Consider the following 17,477-nt stretch of genomic DNA (forward strand, 5'->3'; position numbering starts at 1 on the left):
AGGTGTGAAAAAATACACCCACAAAACAAAACAAAGCGCAGACAATGTTAATGTTTGAAGTTTACTATGTGTATATAATCTATGCAGTGTGTATGTTTTTTATGACTACTTAGTGTGTGTGTATATGTAATTGTGTGTCAACAGTATGGTTATTCTGTGTGCTCTCTGATTTGCCTTTTGCATAAGTTGGAGTAGGATATCAATCTCTTACAATAATTGAATTTCCTGTTCGCTGCATGGTTGAGCTTGCTTATACCCTGGATATGTCGATTCTTTATTGAGTGACCCCGATTATTCACCGATGATTCATTTTTCTACCCGTGGAGATACTGGATGGCAGTTGGAGGCTTTCCAAGCCAACCAGGAATCGTAATCATTAATATCCGCATTTTATAGCTGCGAATAATGGGAGCTCAGTATTTGCAAATGCGTCACATTATATTGCAAAGGTTCCTCTTATTACTAAACTTCTCTGTATAAAATATTTATAGGATTTGTTCTCTGGTAACAAAACATTAAGTTGTTTCGCTTAGTACAACAAAAGTGGGAGTACTACCGAAACCCAATTTGCATGCATCACTTTGCAGACAAATTAATATTGTAGTTTCTATACTCGTGAATGATAAGCAGTGTGTTTGTGGTGCGCGTAAAAAATCTATACAGTATATCATAACGCCTTCAGTTATATATTTGATCTGTTCTATACAGGGAAGTAAATCCACTTTCTATTCAACAGCAACGGACGACCTTAGACAGCGACAATGGCAGACGAAAGCCTGCCCGGGTTCAGCGCGCTGGTCCAGGGAGAGACCGAGGATTTGCCAGAACAGGAATCCAACATCGTGCGGATTTTCATGAGCTCTACTTTTACTGGTAATTTAGACGGCACAAATTAGTCCTTGGTTGGAAAATGATCACGACATCCGCAAGCGTGGTTGAACTTGGCAGTATAGTATTTCATCGCTTGTGATGCTAGTATTACGGTCATGATGCCATTTAGTTTACTTGTTAAGATTGTTACATTTCATTTGGTTTCGTTCATTTTTATAGCTGATTAGGTATGGAATATTTACATCGATGTTGAAAGAGATGCGTTGTAGTCATGCACGCATCCCTTCCATATTGTCACAAGAATGTAATAATTTCAAAATCATGTATTGTGAGGGAGATATTTCTTAAGGCGAATTTGGCTCTTTTTTGCAGTGTTATACTTTTTAAAAAAATTTAATTTGTTGATTTTTCTCACAGGGAGGCCATGTAGAACCTAATACTGAGATAAAGTACATGTACACCACCCTCGATTTTTCTCTGATTTTTATATATACGTTTTGTGTTGTAGTGCACTATTTTATGATTCTACATATCTATTGTGCTCTATTTCGTGGGTATATATTTTCGCGTTTTTGCTGTTGTTTTTTTTCTATACTCTTTTGAAAACGCTGACGTTCATTTAGTTATACAAAATTGTGGATTTGTGGGACAAGTTAGTGCGAAAGATCATTTGTTGGATGATTACTAGAGGACCGTTCGCATCACAACCAAATATCCAGCATCAATCTATTACTAGTAATTCGTAATGCTTACGTCATTGGACAAGAAGTTACTTTTAATAGTTACCCACAATTCCGTTCTTGACGAAGGTGTATAAATTAAAACTATACCTGGCGATGCCGTGGTGGTGATTGATAACTACAGGGCCCTCTCGTGGAGCAATGGAAATACTGAAGTGGCAAGCTTGGGTGACAAGACCAACTTTATTATGCATTGGACTGAAATGCTGCCACAAAAGTAATGAGCAACAAAATACTCACTGATGCAACTGTACAACTTTGTAATGGTGGATGACCACCTGGCCAGATACAAGAAGAGCACGATATTAAGACCTGAATTGAATAAATTCACCTGACCTGTTAATACCATCACATCATGGAATTAGTCTTTGTATCATCTCACGATTTGTCGCAGATATGAAAGAGGAGCGAAACAAGCTGATCCGAGAGGTGTTCCCCGAGCTTCGGCGCTTCTGTCAGACCCGGGGACTCGAATTCGAGGTGGTGGACATGAGGTGGGGCGTGCGGGACAGCGCCACGGCCGACCACTTGACCTCCGCGCTCTGCCTGGCCGAAATAGACCGATGTAAACGCATGTCGCAGGGTCCCTATCTCGTGGTGAGTATTCGTAGAAGCTTTCAAACGTAAACTTTACTGGAATGCGCCCAGTTCAAAAGCAAAATGTTCGACTGAAATAACCCCCTTGATTATAACTGCCAGTAGATTATCCGATGAAATAAATCAAATATAAATCATGTGATTTTTGATTTCTTTGAAAGGGTTTCCTCGGCGACAAATACGGTTACCGTCCTCTTAATGCCAACGTCGAATCCACAACTTTCGAAAAGCTCTTGGAGATCATGTTAGAGCATGCCGACGTCGTCGATGCAGAGGTGGTTGACCTCGTCAAGAAGTGGTACCTGAAGGACACGAACGCCGTGCCGCCCGTCTACACCCTCCAGCCGATCACGAAGCACCTGATCGAGTACTATGACTCCACAGACCCAGAGAAACAGGAGGCGGCGAGGAATACGTGGTGGGCGATGTTCGACAAGATGCGGAAGGCCTTCGACGAGGCGGCGCGTCTCGCCACCGAGGCCGGCATTTACAGCGCTGAAGAAATGCACCCATTCATCATGTCAGGTCAGAAACACGGGCACGGGGATTTTGTAGTTTGTGTTGTATAGCGTGCGCGTTACCTTGCTTCTGTACTTCTTGGAGCTCTCAGCTTCATGTATTTCATACCTGAGGAACATAGTACTGGTCATAATATCAACGCGACTTTGAAGAATGAAAAATAAACGCCTGCCTCGACGATCGGCAGATGCGCGGCTAAGATATGGAATGAGGGACGAGAAGTGTAAAAAACATGGTGTAATGAATCTTTAATTTTGCTGTGCTGCTTGGCATATACAGTATATTTATTTTTCGTGTGCCCTTTTTATGTTGATCGAATATTAGGCAAAAACAATAGCAAGTATTAGATTATGCTTCTGAAATTGATTGGTCAGTGACTGACGCAACGAAATCAAAGAATATGAATGGTCATTGCAAAAGAAGACATAACATTATTTTGACAACCAGGAGGGTTCATAAGAATAAAAACAAACACACATACAAAAACAAAACAAACGAACAAACAAACAAGCAAAAAACAAAAACAAAACAAAAATAAAAATAAAAAACCCCCAAAAACAACAACAAATGTTTTGTATCGTTTTGCTTTTCTAGTGACCGAGGAAGAAATACGGCATGGGATCGAGGGCAGTGGCAACATTTCCGATTCCTGTCTTTTCTTCATCCGGGAATTCACGGGATTGGAACCCTCCTTTGAGCAGAGAGGCACCATATCAAAGTTCGTTGACCTGGTGACGGACGAGTACGTATTCCTGTATCATTTTCAATCGCAAACAGCTTTTTTTCGTTTTACTTTTTTTTTCTTAATGCGAAATTATATCCACGGTAACAAATGTTATTCCATGATTGCCTTAAAGAATCGATGCCATTTCTGCGGCGGTATTGTTTAGACGGAAAACTACGTTTTCGCACCAAAATAAAGTACTGGAAATAAGTGATGTACGGTTTTCTGCTATAGGCAGCGGAAAGAAATATAAGCCGTACCCTTTATATTTCTTATCAATACATTGTATGTTCGTGTCTGTAGGTGTAATTCCATGTTAGTCTTCCCGCGCAAATTCTGTCTTAAGAATACCTTTTTAGTGCAGTATCTATACTCAAGTGCGTTTTCAGAAAATTTCTCACGAAATGCCTATCGTCATTACAATCACTTTGTACCTGCCAGTATTGTGTTGTGCTGTTGTCGATTGATATTCGCTATATTACAATAAGTAATGTTGTACGTGACTTGCACGATGATTTTTGATACTTGACGTACGGTGGCTGACATATGTTACATTATAGTTACATGCAGGTTTTTTGTTTTGTTTTGTTTTGTTTTGTTTTGTTTTTTGGCGAAAAAGAAAAGACGCAACGTCCAAACAGCAGAAGCTGAAATTTTGACCCAACTCTAGTAAAGGTTTTTCCCATATGTGAGGTGTAACGTCTTCGCGTCATTGAAATTTTGCGACTTACATCTTATGTAACGATTTTTTGCATCAAATTTTGTATTCCCGTATATCTTTTCCCTCTCTCAGGGAAGCTGGAACCACAAGGTACAACGAGTTGAATCGAGAACTAATGGCGAAACTGAAGACTGATTTCATACAGGGCGCAGTACCTCCCGAGGCTCTGCACAGGTACACCTTGCCGTGGAGTGCCAACGGCTTGGACCCGACGAACTGTCCAGAGCATGCCACATACCTGACAGAGATGAGCAGCGTCTTTGAGGGCAGGATAAAGGCCATGATAGAGAAGAGACTGGAAGGTCGGAAGTCAAGGGGATGCGTTATCCCCATGATAACGACACTCTACCTGGAACTACTGCATCATGCATCGTTTTCGAAAACGAAGTGCAAGTGAGTTAAAGTGATCATAAACTTTCTCTTCATGTTGAAGCGCATATCAGAGCAATTACCCCCGGCAAAATACTGGCCTTAGTGATAAAGTTAGAGTGAAGATTAGGGTTAGGGTTAGAGTTTTTGCTAGGGTTGGGATTAGGTTCAGGATTAGGGTAAGGGTAAGGGGAAGGGTCCGGGGTAATTGCCCAGGGGGTAATTGCCCTAGACCCGTTGACGTGTAACCTGGTGTCCACGACGCGAAATCGTGGAATGATGCGGTAAACTTATACGCTTCTTCTACTTGTTGTGTGCACTTGGCTTTTGATGATAATCACGTGTGTTAATGTACTGGCGAGCATATTGTTTCTCAAGGGATATGTCGGGAATTTGAATTAAAAACACAAACCTCGAAATGCTTGTCTTTAACTCTCAATCTTATGCTTTGATCTATTTTGAGTCATTATCACTTGACGTGAACTATATACAGTGCACTCGGACCGTCACAACGAGCACGTTTATAACGAAATTCTCGTTACAACGGCGTAAGAATTTAGGTCTCCAAAGTCTACATAATTACATGTATAAATATTTACATAGTGTACTCTTCGGCTATCAGCGAAATTTGGATATAACGAAAAGAACAGCCGGTCCGGAGGACTTCGTTATAACAGGAGTGCACTTTCATGAGACTCTACATCCGTTTTGGCTGGCAACCTCTCACGGTCAATTCTCGCTCCTACAGGGACTTTCACGGCAGAGAAGAGGTCCTGTCTTCCATCCGGTCCTACTGCCAGGGCAACTCTTGTAAGCCCCTCGTGGTGCATGGTGTCTCAGGATCCGGGAAGACGTCGGTGATGGCCATGGTCGCCAAGCTCGCCAAACAGTGGCTGGGGAAGAACTGTGTGGTGGTGCTGCGATTCCTTGGCACATCGGCGAGGAGTTCCTCGATACTTACCACCATCCAGAGCATGTTTGCACAGGTTTGTTCTTCTGCAGTGACATAATATAAATGTATCTTAGTTTGGTCGATATATATATATATATATATATATGTACAAATATACATATGTGTATATATACATATATGTGTACATATATATATATATATATACATATGTGTACATATATATATATATATATATATAAATATATATACATATATAAATCCTCGATTCTGACAAGTTGAAACCGGCGGCATGAATTCAATAATTGCTCGCAGCCCAATTGTGCTAAACTGCTTTCTGTTAGGTACTTATGAGGTACGTGTGCATCGCAATGCTTGGAACGTCTGTATGGCAGCGTCTGATGTGTGAATTGGCCGGCGCGATCTCGATCAACCAATATGATTTATTTTCATTCGTTGTATAAAACATATGCGGACTAGTTTCATTCGAGACACTGTTGAAATTGTTGTCTCGAGATCTCAAATCCACGCTTTGACCACTTTATGACCCCCTGAGGAAGCTCCTTGGATCTTTGCAGGAGCTGAGATCCCTCGTGGCAATATATATACACAATGCCCTTAAAAGCAATCCTGTTCTGTAAACTTGTCATAATAAAATGTCTTGTAGTTGAGCATGGCGCGAGATACCGATGGCGTCGTGAATATTAAATTCTGCGTGGAAGCTGAGTAACAGTGTTTATAAATTCACTTCTGCCTAAAATTCCCGCAATACTCGCAATTCATGCATTTTGATCGACATTTTCTCCCTTAAATATATATCTTGTCTTATCGGTTCCACCCATTTAGATCTGCTTTGCGTATGGAGAGAAACCTCCTCATGGTAATAACCTGCGAGACTTCTCCGAACTGGTTCAGGTCTTCAACGCACTGATAAGACGTCTTCCATCAAAGGACAAACCCTTGCTGCTGCTTTTCGACAGCATAGATCAGCTTAACGACAACAACAACGCACATAAGATGAACTGGTTGCTCAAGAGCCTCCCGGAAAACACTTTCATCGTGGTCTCCATGCTGCCGAAAGAGCACAATTGTCTGGGTAATATTCGGATGACTCTCACGGACCCGATGGCGTACGTTGCAGTCGAAGCTATCCCCAAGAACACTGCCATCACGATCATTGATGGCTGGCTCGAGAGCAGAAAGAGGAAACTCTCCCAGGAGCAGATCGATGCGGTTTCGGCAGTTTTCAACAAGTGTCCGCGACCTCTGTTCCTTAAGTTGCTTTTCGAGGAGTTTGCGACATGGCCATCGTACAAGAAAATAGGGGACATCGAGCTTCCGGGAGACGTTGTCGAGGCAATCACATATCTTTATAAAGACCTTGAAGATCGCCACGGAGAAATTTTTGTCTCCCATGCTCTTGGATACCTGACTGCAGGAAAGAGTGGACTCACTGAAACAGAAATGGAGGACGTTCTCTCTTGTGATGACGAGGTCCTTAACGATGTGTACCAATACTGGGATCCACCAGTTACGGGTGTCGTCCGCATTCCTTCCTCCGTTTGGAAACGGTTGCGATACGACATTTCCGAGTTTGTTGTGGAGCGGCAAGCTGGTGGGAAGACTGTTCTTGCGTGGTATCATCGTCAGTTAATTGAAACTGCCAACAGACGGTATCTAGGTGATGCAGAAACCAAAGAGTCGCGGCATGGCCTGCTTGCAGACATGTTTCTTGGGGAGTACAGTAATGGAGCCATCAAACCAATAAGGCTAGAAAGGCGTCACAAGGATTTCCCGGACGCCGATCGCCAAGTAGCGCCGCAACCCCTCATGTATGGTGACGATGTCTTCAATATCAGGAAGCTCCAAGAGCTGCCGTACCATCTGACTTATTCTAAGCAGAATGGCAATGTTCCTGAAGGATTGGTAGAGCACATCATGTACAACTTTGAATGGATTTTGACGAAGTTGAGAGCCCTGACTTTCATTAACGTCATCCATGATTTCAAGGAATATAATGAAGAAAGTGCTCTCCTGATCGATGCTATGTACCTTTGTGGAAGTAACCTAAAGGAAGACCCATTCTCCCTGGCAGGGCAATTGATTGGGCGCATTGCAGACTTTGTAGAAATGTACCCAAATCTTGCTCGACTCATTCACGGAGCCAAATCGTGGGTACAACAGACCGACAAACCTTTGATCATTCCTCGCGGAGCATGCCTCATCCCACCAGGAGGGCAGCTGAAGACATCGCTTGCTGGTCACCCATCCAGGGTGGAAGCCATCGCATGCACAACTTCTGCCGATACTCTGGTGACCGTGTGCAAAGATGGTTCAGGAAAACCTATGGCGAATGTCTGGGACGTGGCAACAGCAGAGTTAGTCCACACGCTTCAAGTCGGAGGGTCAGCTAAAGCTTCGGGGAAAATTTCTCTTTCTTTGAGTCATAGCAATAAGCATGTCATATTTGGTTGTCAGACGTTGGGCTTCTTTGAACTCACAAGCGGAGAGTGCTTGTTGCGACTAGAGACGGGCGATGACTTTGCTGTTAGTGCTCTTCAAATCAGCAGTGATGACAGTGTGGCGACAGCTGGATCTGAGAAAGGAACGAATGTGTACGTGTGGGATCTAAATGACGGAAAGCTAACAGCTCTGGAACATCCAGAGAATGTCAGATTTGTCTGCTTCGAAGCAGCAACGGAACTTCTTTCGGTCTGCCAGGATGGTTTCATCAGGCACTGGTCCGTTGAATCCAAGGAGTGCCTGCATAGCATCGAAGCTCACGGAGCAGGTGAGGTGAAGGCGTTCGCTCATATCAAGTCCGCAAACTCCATAGTTACAGGAGGAAAAGATGGCATTATCAAGGTCTGCAAGTACACAGAGAAGCCGGCTGCGCCTCAAGGACTCCTGGAAGGACATCGGAAAGGAATTTCTTGTCTGCTTGCGCTGACTGACAAGCTGATTGCGTCAGGTTCGGAGGATTTTTCAGTGCGTGTTTGGGACATTGAACAACACACAGCTGTGATAGTATGCCATGGTACGTATTTACACAAGTGTTCTATACTTTAAATATAGTAGTTTAGTTGTTTTCAGACGTTAATATTCTTATCAAGTGTAAGTTTTTCATTCACTGCATGTGTTGCTAGTTTATTTACACGTTTATTAATCTGATACACTTTACATGAACACCCTCAGTCACGCACTCGGAAGTGTAATACATGCTTTATACTGCATTATATGTCTTGATTTTGTATTTCCACTTGATCACTAATCAATCAAAATTGATGTAGTACACTACTCTTCAGTTTATTAATTTAACCCCTTTGTTCACTTTCTTTTGGTTACCAAAGATTTATTCAGCTAACATTTCTGACCGATGTTCCGTGTTGTAATGATGGCGTCCACTTATCTCTTGGCGATTCATAGCTACCGAAATTTTGGTATTTCGCTGTTTGACAAATCCAAGCATACTATATACATACCATACTGCATATTGCACGTGCCATATTTTCCAGATTTGGCAGTGCTGTTTTCTTCTACTAAAAGTTTTGAACCCCGCTTTGAACCACTCCCAAAATTATCAGAAATTTTATGGAGTTTGACTGCGTACATATCCATGACGTAAAAACCGGGAGTAAGAGTTGACTTGAAGACCACTTACTGTCTCACTGTATACCTGGGGCCCGTTGCATAAAAGTTACTATTATGGTAACTTTGCCATCCAACAGTAACTTCCATGGAATTCTTGATTTTGATTGGCTGTTGAGTATTGTTGCCATGGTAGTTACCATTTGACGGCAAAGTTACCATAATAGTATCTTTTACGCAATGGGTCCCATAACCGGTAATTGCCTTTGATTCTCAGCTAATCACCATAATGATATTAGTGACCTTGGTTGTTATTCTGATGCAAAGGTCATGAAGGAAACATAACCTGTCTGTGGTATGGACCACGTGACCCCGATGATCCAACGGGGAGAGACATACTGGTGTCGGGATCCAAGGATGACTGTCTCAAGGTGTGGGATCTGAACCGAAGCGATGCCAAGTGTCCTCTCATCACCACCTTGGAGGGTCACTCTTCCTGGATCTCTGACGTCACAGGGTCATCCAAGCAGACTATCTACACCGCATCCAACGACAAGAGTGCCAAAGTGTGGGACTACAGAAGGAAAATCGTGAGTGGCACATCATTTCATGAATGAAAATCTACTGCAATAGAATGAAGCACTGATAAAAGTACTGACTGTTAGGCTTGGGTGTTCCGTTTGTGAAATACATCTCAAATTATCAGTTGGCCCGCCGAGTTTGAACAATGCAGTCATCACAAAGGAAGACTGAGAAATGGAATAATAGAATGATGGGGATAATGTTTTCCTGTCTTGTTTTCATTGTTTTATTGCCTTTCCATTCCTCTTTCAAGCTTAACTAAATAATCACCTCTTTAGCATTATTATATTTTCGTTGAATAACTTAAAGGGGATGGCTAGTAACTGATGAGTGGGAATCAGTGGGATTGCTGAGGGATGATTGTTCCAATCCTTGTTGGATTCATTTAAGAGTACATTATATATCTATTCTTGTGTGAAAATTATTTGCTTCAGAATGGTCCCATATTCAAGTAATGTGCAGTTTAATGTTTCCAGGTAAGCGTCCCTGGTCAGTGACGGGTCATTAATCTGCACATTACTTGAATATGAGACCGTTCTGAAGCACATAATTTTCACACAACAGTAGATATATAATGTACTCTTAAATAAATCCCACAAGGATTGGAACAATCATCCCTCGGCATTCCCACTGATTCCCACTGGTCGGTTACTATCCATCCCCTTTAAGGTTTATCAAAAATCATTCATGTGTGTTGCTGAAAAATTAGCAGACATCAAAATTACAAAGATTTGGGTGTGACCAAGGCAGAACATCTTGTCCAAGGATGATCATACAGACGTGCAAGACTCACCTCAGCATATCTTATTGATTTATTTTTAGTCCAGATCCCAATCACACTGTAGTGTCTACTGTGAACGTCATCCTCTCTCTTGCTCTTCTCCCCAATCATGCATCTCTCTCTCCTACACTCTATCCCTTACTCTCTGTTAACAAACTTAAGGTGATGAAGCGAGAAAGGCACAATGGACACGCCTACGGTCTGAACCTAGCACCGGACAAATCGACGGCAGTGACAAGCGGCAAGGAGGACAGCGTCAAATTCTGGAACTTCTCCAGCTGCGAAGTTTTCAGACAAGAGGTGGGGTTTGTCTACACGTTCCTCATCAGTCGGGACGGGAGGAAGCTGATTGGTGGACTGAAGGAAGAGGGCGTGGTCAGGGTGTGGGACTTGGACCAAACTGGCCAATCAGATCTACCCTTTGACCTCCAGGAGCACAAGAAGGGCATCCTGTGCATGGCGCTGGGGCGTGACGATGAAGTGGTGACTGGGTCCAAGGATATGATGGTGAAAGTCTTGAAACTCGGGGACAAGTCTTGCAGGCTTACGTTGGAAGGTATGCAATTTAAAGGAGAATTAATCCTCAATACCCATATATATACACGTGATGAGGGAGTGCAGCAATATTATTGCACATCAGCAAAGTTTGAAGAAAATAAGACAATCTGTACATACGAGGGGCGACTGAAAAGTTTTGAGCCTAACATAGAAAGGATTAAGATATGAAGGCCAAATTTGGTCCATAAAGTCTTCATTATATCTTAATCCTACCAACCAAATTTCTTGGTCGCAACAATTTTTATCCCTATTTTACAGGTTCTTGAACTTTCTGTATCAGGTGATTCATAAAAAATGGACAAAATGATCACAAAAGGGGTCTTGTTTCACCAGGACAATGCTCTAGCGCATTCATCAGCGGTTGCAATGGCAACCATTCATGACTGTGGGTTCCAACTAGTTCCTCACCCACCGTATTCACCATATCTAGCCCCATCGGACTTCCACCTCTTTCCAAACCTCAAAAAAGATTTGGCTGGACAACGCTTCACCACTGATGAGGAGGTCATTGATGCTGTTGACTCCTACCTGGAGGACCAACCAAAGAACTTCTACTGCAGTGGCATAGAGGCACTACGTCACCGCTGGAGGAAGTGTGTGGAGGAAGTGTGTGGACTCACAAGGGGACTATGTAGAAAAATAGAGCAATAAAGTACTTCTGCCTCTTACCATCTCTTGAAGGCTCAAAACTTTTCCGTCACCCCTCGTACGTGACTTCACAAACAATAGTAGTCTTCTCATCCATCAATGACCGCACCAAAACTTTAAAAATTCAAAACTTTTCAGCGGATTGTCTGATTTTCATCGAATTGTCTGATGTGTTCAACTTATATTGCTGCAATCAGTCCATCCACATTCATACAATGGGGTTTCCCCTTTACTAAAATTGATTTGCGGTCTGTCTTTACCTTTTTCAGTTACGCTTGTAGAGCATTTGACCAACCTCCACTTAAATGAACAGAGTAAGTGTTTCAGTTATGTATGTGGTAGTGTTTCTAGTTTTCTAACTGTGAATAAGCATATTGTACACAGAAATATATATTCCATAAAGAGAGAAATATATATTTCATAAAGAGGGAAAGAGTTGTATGTCACTAAGGTTTGCTAACAGCAGTTCAACTCTACTTAACTGGTAAAATAATATCCTTAAGTGAGAGTTTGTCATTAAAAGTGCTTTGTTGAGCACTTAAGTCCAGTGGGCCAACTCTATCTTGGGCTTCGCAAGCATTCATACATGAACTCAAATGGTGCATCATAAAAGGTTAATGAGGCGATGAGAGTATCTCAGCTGTCAGATAGGTAATACCTTGGTGAAAGTGCAAAGCATTCCTGTTCATACTGTATGTGTGTGTTTTTTGTGTGTAGTTCAAAACATTTTGTTGTATCATTTTTTTTTTTACAGGGCATGAGGGTTCGGTGGAGCTTGTGCAGACAGCAATGCAAGGGGAAGACATCTTCATTGTGTCAGGGGACAGCACAGGCATGCTTAGGATCTGGAACTATGATACGGGAGAATGTCTGCTCTCTGCAAAGGAGCAGGAGATTGCAGTGAGATGTCTGGCTGTATGTAACGCTGGTCAGTATTGAAAAGAATAAAACAAAAATATCCAGGCCTTAATCTTAATACTTTAAATCTCTTGCTGCTTAAATGTAAAGATGATCAGAGATGGAGATGTGTCGTTGGAATTCATCAAGTTAACTTGTTCAGGACTGGGAGCTGGAAGATAAGAAGATGGATTGAATTCATAACATGTCTCCTGGTCCTAAAGAAGTCAACTTCCAAATTTCAACAAGTCGTGCTTTCATCTTCTGCTTAGCTCCAACAATTTGTCTTCATACTGTTCAGAAGAAGTTTGTTTAGTTCCATGAACTGCCCTCTTGTCTTCCTTGAGGCCACTGCACACTGTACGACTTTTGGTCGCACGACTAAGCAACTTTGGATCAGAAATAAACAAGCGTGCTTGTTCTGAGGCTATTGTGATTATTTCGGATCCAAAGTCTTGTCAGTAGTGTGACCGAAACTTGCATGTAGTGTGCGATGGCCTTTAGTCTACACAAATGGAATTGCCTCATTCAAGAAACTGATCTTCTCCTCTTCTTGTCGCAAACAAGCCGACAATTTCCAACTTGTCATTATGTCTTTTTTCTCACCTCTAAAAAAGTTGACTTGCAGCGTTCCAACTTCTTGTTAAGTCCTTTAGGGGCTAATCGGCACATAAAGCCCTACATGTACATTGCAGTTGTAGACACTCTCCATGGTCCCTGGCACAGAAAGGGTTAAATTGGTGCATATAAACAGAATCATGGACTACAGATTACGAGGAAAAATGTTGACGTGATTGAGTTTATGAAAGAACTGAATGGCATAACACATGCCATTGTAACAAATGCTGCAGCCATTTTAGGCAAATTTTGTGATCAGAGACACTGAATTTATGTTAGATGCCGGTTATGTGATACATGTATATATGTGTGTATATATATATATAAAATCTTCTTAAATCAAAGAGTAACCACACAGGATTCTTTTCTGCTTCCTCTGATAGGTTGCTATGCTGCCACTGGCATTGGGAACACATGTCTCCTCTGGTCACTGCAAGGCGACTCCATGGGCAAGGTGGTCAAGAGACTGACCGTTCACACAGCAGAGGTCATCTGTGTCGCCTTTACAAATGATGGAAAGAGGATCGTGTCGGGGTCACACACCGGACAGAACCAGCTACACGTGTGGAACTTTCTGGAAGATGACGATTCCAAAGACCAGTGAGTGGGATCATACAGAGATGATAGAACACAGACACAAGGGATCTTGTGTTCTATACCCCAAAACAGTACCCAAAGACAATACATGTATGATAAAACTTGTCATACAGTACTTGTAAGATGTTGGGAAGAGATGGTTGAAATACCAGCAATTTAACTAGCCAAATTTATTGAAAATATGACCCAGCTGTTTAAAACAGCATGAAATTGCTCAAAGAGAAGCAATGTGTGGACGAATTGTAACAAATGAGATGGTTGACGACAGAAAAGATGAAGTCACACTGGAGATGGTGTATCAGTTCAGTTTCTGACAGAGCTATAATTACAAGTCCTCTTAACCCTAACTTACCTGGGCTATTTAGCGAGCTTGAATTCCTGGGGGGGGGGGGGCCATTATGGCCCCCCCTTCAGATCTCGGGCGTTGATCGCGCGATCGCCGCAAAATTGTGCATGAACATAAAGCCGGATGTAATCTACAAGACTGCTAAGTTAAATTTTCAAAAAATTTGCATTTTCTATTTTAAATCAATTAATTATGCAAATATATGCAAAAAACCTCATTTTCGTCTGTAATTGGCTTATAAAAGCTTGTGGAATGCTGATTTTTGGTGTAAATATTCCTAGTGACATTCCAAACATTTGTATGTAAAAAAAAAATCAGTATCAAAATTAATTTCTTATGTTTTTTATTGTTTTATCAATTTTTTATGTATTTCTTTGTTTTTTCAAACTTTTGTTTTTGTTGTTTTTTTCAATGGAATTTGTCATACACATTTTTCGAAGCATAATTATACTAAAATTAATTGATTTCAGCCATTACAATTTAAAGGTAGCCGATCGCCATCCCTAATGGTACGTAAACTCCGAACGACCGAAGTTTGTGCATGCAATTGCGCAATGCAACCACTGAGACAAGTGTGTGTGTGTGCGTGTGTGTGTACGCATCATACACAAACATTGTCACCGCGAGCTGCGGTGATTGGAGGAGAGAGGCCAGAAGACGCTGCGGCGTGTGTGTGTGTGTATGTGTGCGTGTGTGTGTACGCATCATACACAAATATTGTCACCGCGAGCTGCGGTGATTGGAGGAGAGAGGCCAGAAGACGCGTGGCTCTTTTGGCCTCTCTTCATGCGCATGCGCACTGAGAGTGTGCGTCCATTCGGAAGCTCTCGTGGCTCGCTGGGACAGCCATTTTGGGTTAGGAGATAAAGCACAGGGAGTTTTCTTGTAGCCTACCGTATTTTCGCTGACCCATTGAGCCAGCGCTATTCTCATTCGGGGGTCACTACATTTGGTACAGAATGGGGGAGGCAGCGTGTTGCGTTCGTCTCCGTGCCGCACAAACCACTCGCCACGACTGAGTGTCTTTAAAATATGAATCTTTATATGAATTAATTGAAAAAACACAATTTGTATTGACTTTGTACACAAAATCACGTTTTTGAGCAATTTTGGGGTTGACGAAAATTTTTTGAAGGGGCGTGGCTTCGGAACGGTATGCCCGGGCGTGACAAATTTGGTCTCAAAAGTTGCGCGAGACTTGAAAGTAAAAAGTCAGCGAGCAGCGCGGTCAAGAAATTTTGCGCGCCGGAATGGTCGCGGAATTTGTCAAGGGGGGGGGCATTATGGCCCCCCCCCACCCACCCCCCCCGGTAAGTTAGGGTTAAAGGCATTTGCGAGTTACCCATTTGTAAAGTTATGAGTGCAACTCTTGAAAAGATATGACCAGTCTCTGTATGGGTGCAGTTAAAAGTGTGGTCTGCCCATTATTCCAGTGGAATACTGTATATATCGGTATGTGCTTCTTTGTTTTAATGCAATAGCTTTCTAGAGGGACACAACCACGCAATCATGGACCTACATATCTCGGACGATGACCAATACCTACTGACCGCCTCCCGAGACTGCACCCTAAAGGCGTGGCACCTGCCCACCGAAGAGCTGGTGGCCTCCTTCGACAGCAAGTCCCAAATCAAGAAATTCGACATGGCTCTGGCAGCCAACGATCACTACCGGATCGTGGCCGAAAACAAATCGGGGACAATCCTGCTTCTCGATCTGCTTCTGCAGGATGCCAACAGGTCTGATGAGAGGTAATAAGAAGTTATTTCTATCCACTCTAATCACAAGTATTTGAAATAAACCCTAGTAATATTAGCACCACGAATAGCTAACCTGCCATAGTTCATCCTATCTCTGGAACACCATCATGATGTTATGTTGTGTGAGTGTGTGCTTCCTACCTCTTCTTTTCTTATTTCAATATCCCTCTCTCTTTTTCTTTCTATCTTTCATTTGTCAGTCCCCTATAATTTCAACAACTTCCACATACCAGTACCAGAGATGCCCCTTTTTTGTAAAAGGAATACTGTATACGCTGTTATTTTTGCGTACAGATATTTTCAAGGTCATAGACATTTTAGCGGGATGTTGTTTTTCGCAAATCGACGCTGACACTTGCGTTAATGCTCTATTAACAAAGTGTATGGAGACATTTTCGCTTGTTGTTAAATTTGCGATCCAACTGTGATTCGCGAAAATTAAACCCTCACGAAAATAACAGCTTGTACAGTACAGCATGTCTGTAATCTGTATAACGGCCAAGAGACTTCCAAAGTGTACATGATGGATTTTGGCTCATAAACTCATGGTGTAAGGCCTAAGAGGAAAAAAACCCAACAAATTCAAAACAATCCAAAACAGAAGAACAATAGTATTGGCAAAGTAAATTATTTGTGCTCTGCATTACTCACAATATGTACAGGCAAATACATGGGCCCTGTTATTGGGGGTGGTAGTCAGGTGACAATTCATGTACAATGTACCATCAATCTATATTATTGTCTGTTGGTCTTTCTTTTTTTTTTTTTTTTAGTGTATTACTCAAGACTTTAATGCTATGCCCTGCTCTGTTCATCTGATTTTGTTGGATTCTAGTGCCGGGGATAGCAACAATGGTACAGCTCTGCGCAATGGAAAGGGCAAATCTGAGGGGAGTAAAACTCGAATGGACAAAGCTGGATCTAGTGGTGAGTCGAGTGGAGACCAGGGGGAGACTCAGAAATCCAAGAGAAAGAAGTCTGCTCTGTGCTTAGTATACTGAGCCAAAGCACAAGAGTGATTTTGGCAATTGTGTAATGCACAAACCAACAAACTAACATTACATAGTCCCATGAACTTATTACCTCCGCCAAGGGAGGAGGTTATGTTTTCGTTACCGTTTGTTCGTTTGTTAGTTAGTTAGTTTGTCTGTGTGCAAATAACTCAAAAAGTAGTTAACGGATTGGGATGAAACTTGCAGGAAAGGTTGAGAATGACACAAGTAACACATGATTAACTTTTGGTAGTGATCCAAGAATTTTGGGGGAATTTATGAAAGATTTTTGATATTTTGACATGTAGGGTCAATGAACTTGGGAGTTCAGGCTGCACGTATTTGAGGTTTGCATGCGCGCACTGAAGTGCGTGCTCTAGTTTCTGCTAGGGCGAGGCGCGCCGTGCAGCTGAGGGTGTATGATGTAACAAAGGCTTCTATATTGGGAAATCGGGTGACTTTCAGCACACAATGCTATACTACCAGTAATGGGTGGAAATCACTGATATCTCTATGGAAGAACAAGATCAGTGGTGGAAATGAGCTGCATGCTTGGCGGAGGTCTGCGCTCTCAGAGTGCTTCTCTAGTTAATGCTGTTTCACTGGATTTATTGTCATGACAACTACAATTTCAGTGGATGTGCTAGTCAGCTCATAGATTTGGCTGAATAACTTTCACATGGTAAAGGCCAGCTGATA

General features: G+C 42.2%; 1 protein-coding gene across 1 annotated transcript; it reads left to right on the top strand.

The window, feature by feature from the left end:
* Positions 1 to 761: 761 nt before the first annotated feature.
* On the top strand, positions 762 to 16,787 carry LOC139726110 (NACHT domain- and WD repeat-containing protein 1-like). The gene is made up of 13 exons (XM_071637189.1): positions 762 to 873; positions 1,966 to 2,168; positions 2,330 to 2,693; positions 3,282 to 3,429; positions 4,205 to 4,525; positions 5,250 to 5,487; positions 6,258 to 8,448; positions 9,327 to 9,589; positions 10,525 to 10,918; positions 12,323 to 12,496; positions 13,467 to 13,683; positions 15,508 to 15,777; positions 16,622 to 16,787. Exons 1-13 carry the CDS (start codon positions 762 to 764, stop codon positions 16,785 to 16,787), a joined length of 5,061 nt encoding a protein of 1,686 aa, XP_071493290.1.
* Positions 16,788 to 17,477: the final 690 nt, after the last annotated feature.

This window comes from Diadema antillarum, unplaced genomic scaffold (genome assembly GCF_040938485.1).
Source record: "Diadema antillarum isolate AM-2024a unplaced genomic scaffold, OU_Dant_1.0 seq00000079_RagTag, whole genome shotgun sequence".
In the NCBI taxonomy this organism is placed as follows: Eukaryota; Metazoa; Echinodermata; class Echinoidea; order Diadematoida; family Diadematidae; genus Diadema; species Diadema antillarum.

Bases quoted from the DNA above. Each gene is read 5' to 3' on its own strand.
- LOC139726110 (XM_071637189.1), top strand. From the start codon at position 762: ATGGCAGACGAAAGCCTGCCCGGGTTCAGCGCGCTGGTCCAGGGAGAG. The intron at 3,430-4,204 runs GTACGTATTCCT...TCCCTCTCTCAG, and splicing joins GTTGACCTGGTGACGGACGA to GGAAGCTGGAACCACAAGGT. The intron at 15,778-16,621 runs GTAATAAGAAGT...GTTGGATTCTAG, and splicing joins GCCAACAGGTCTGATGAGAG to TGCCGGGGATAGCAACAATG.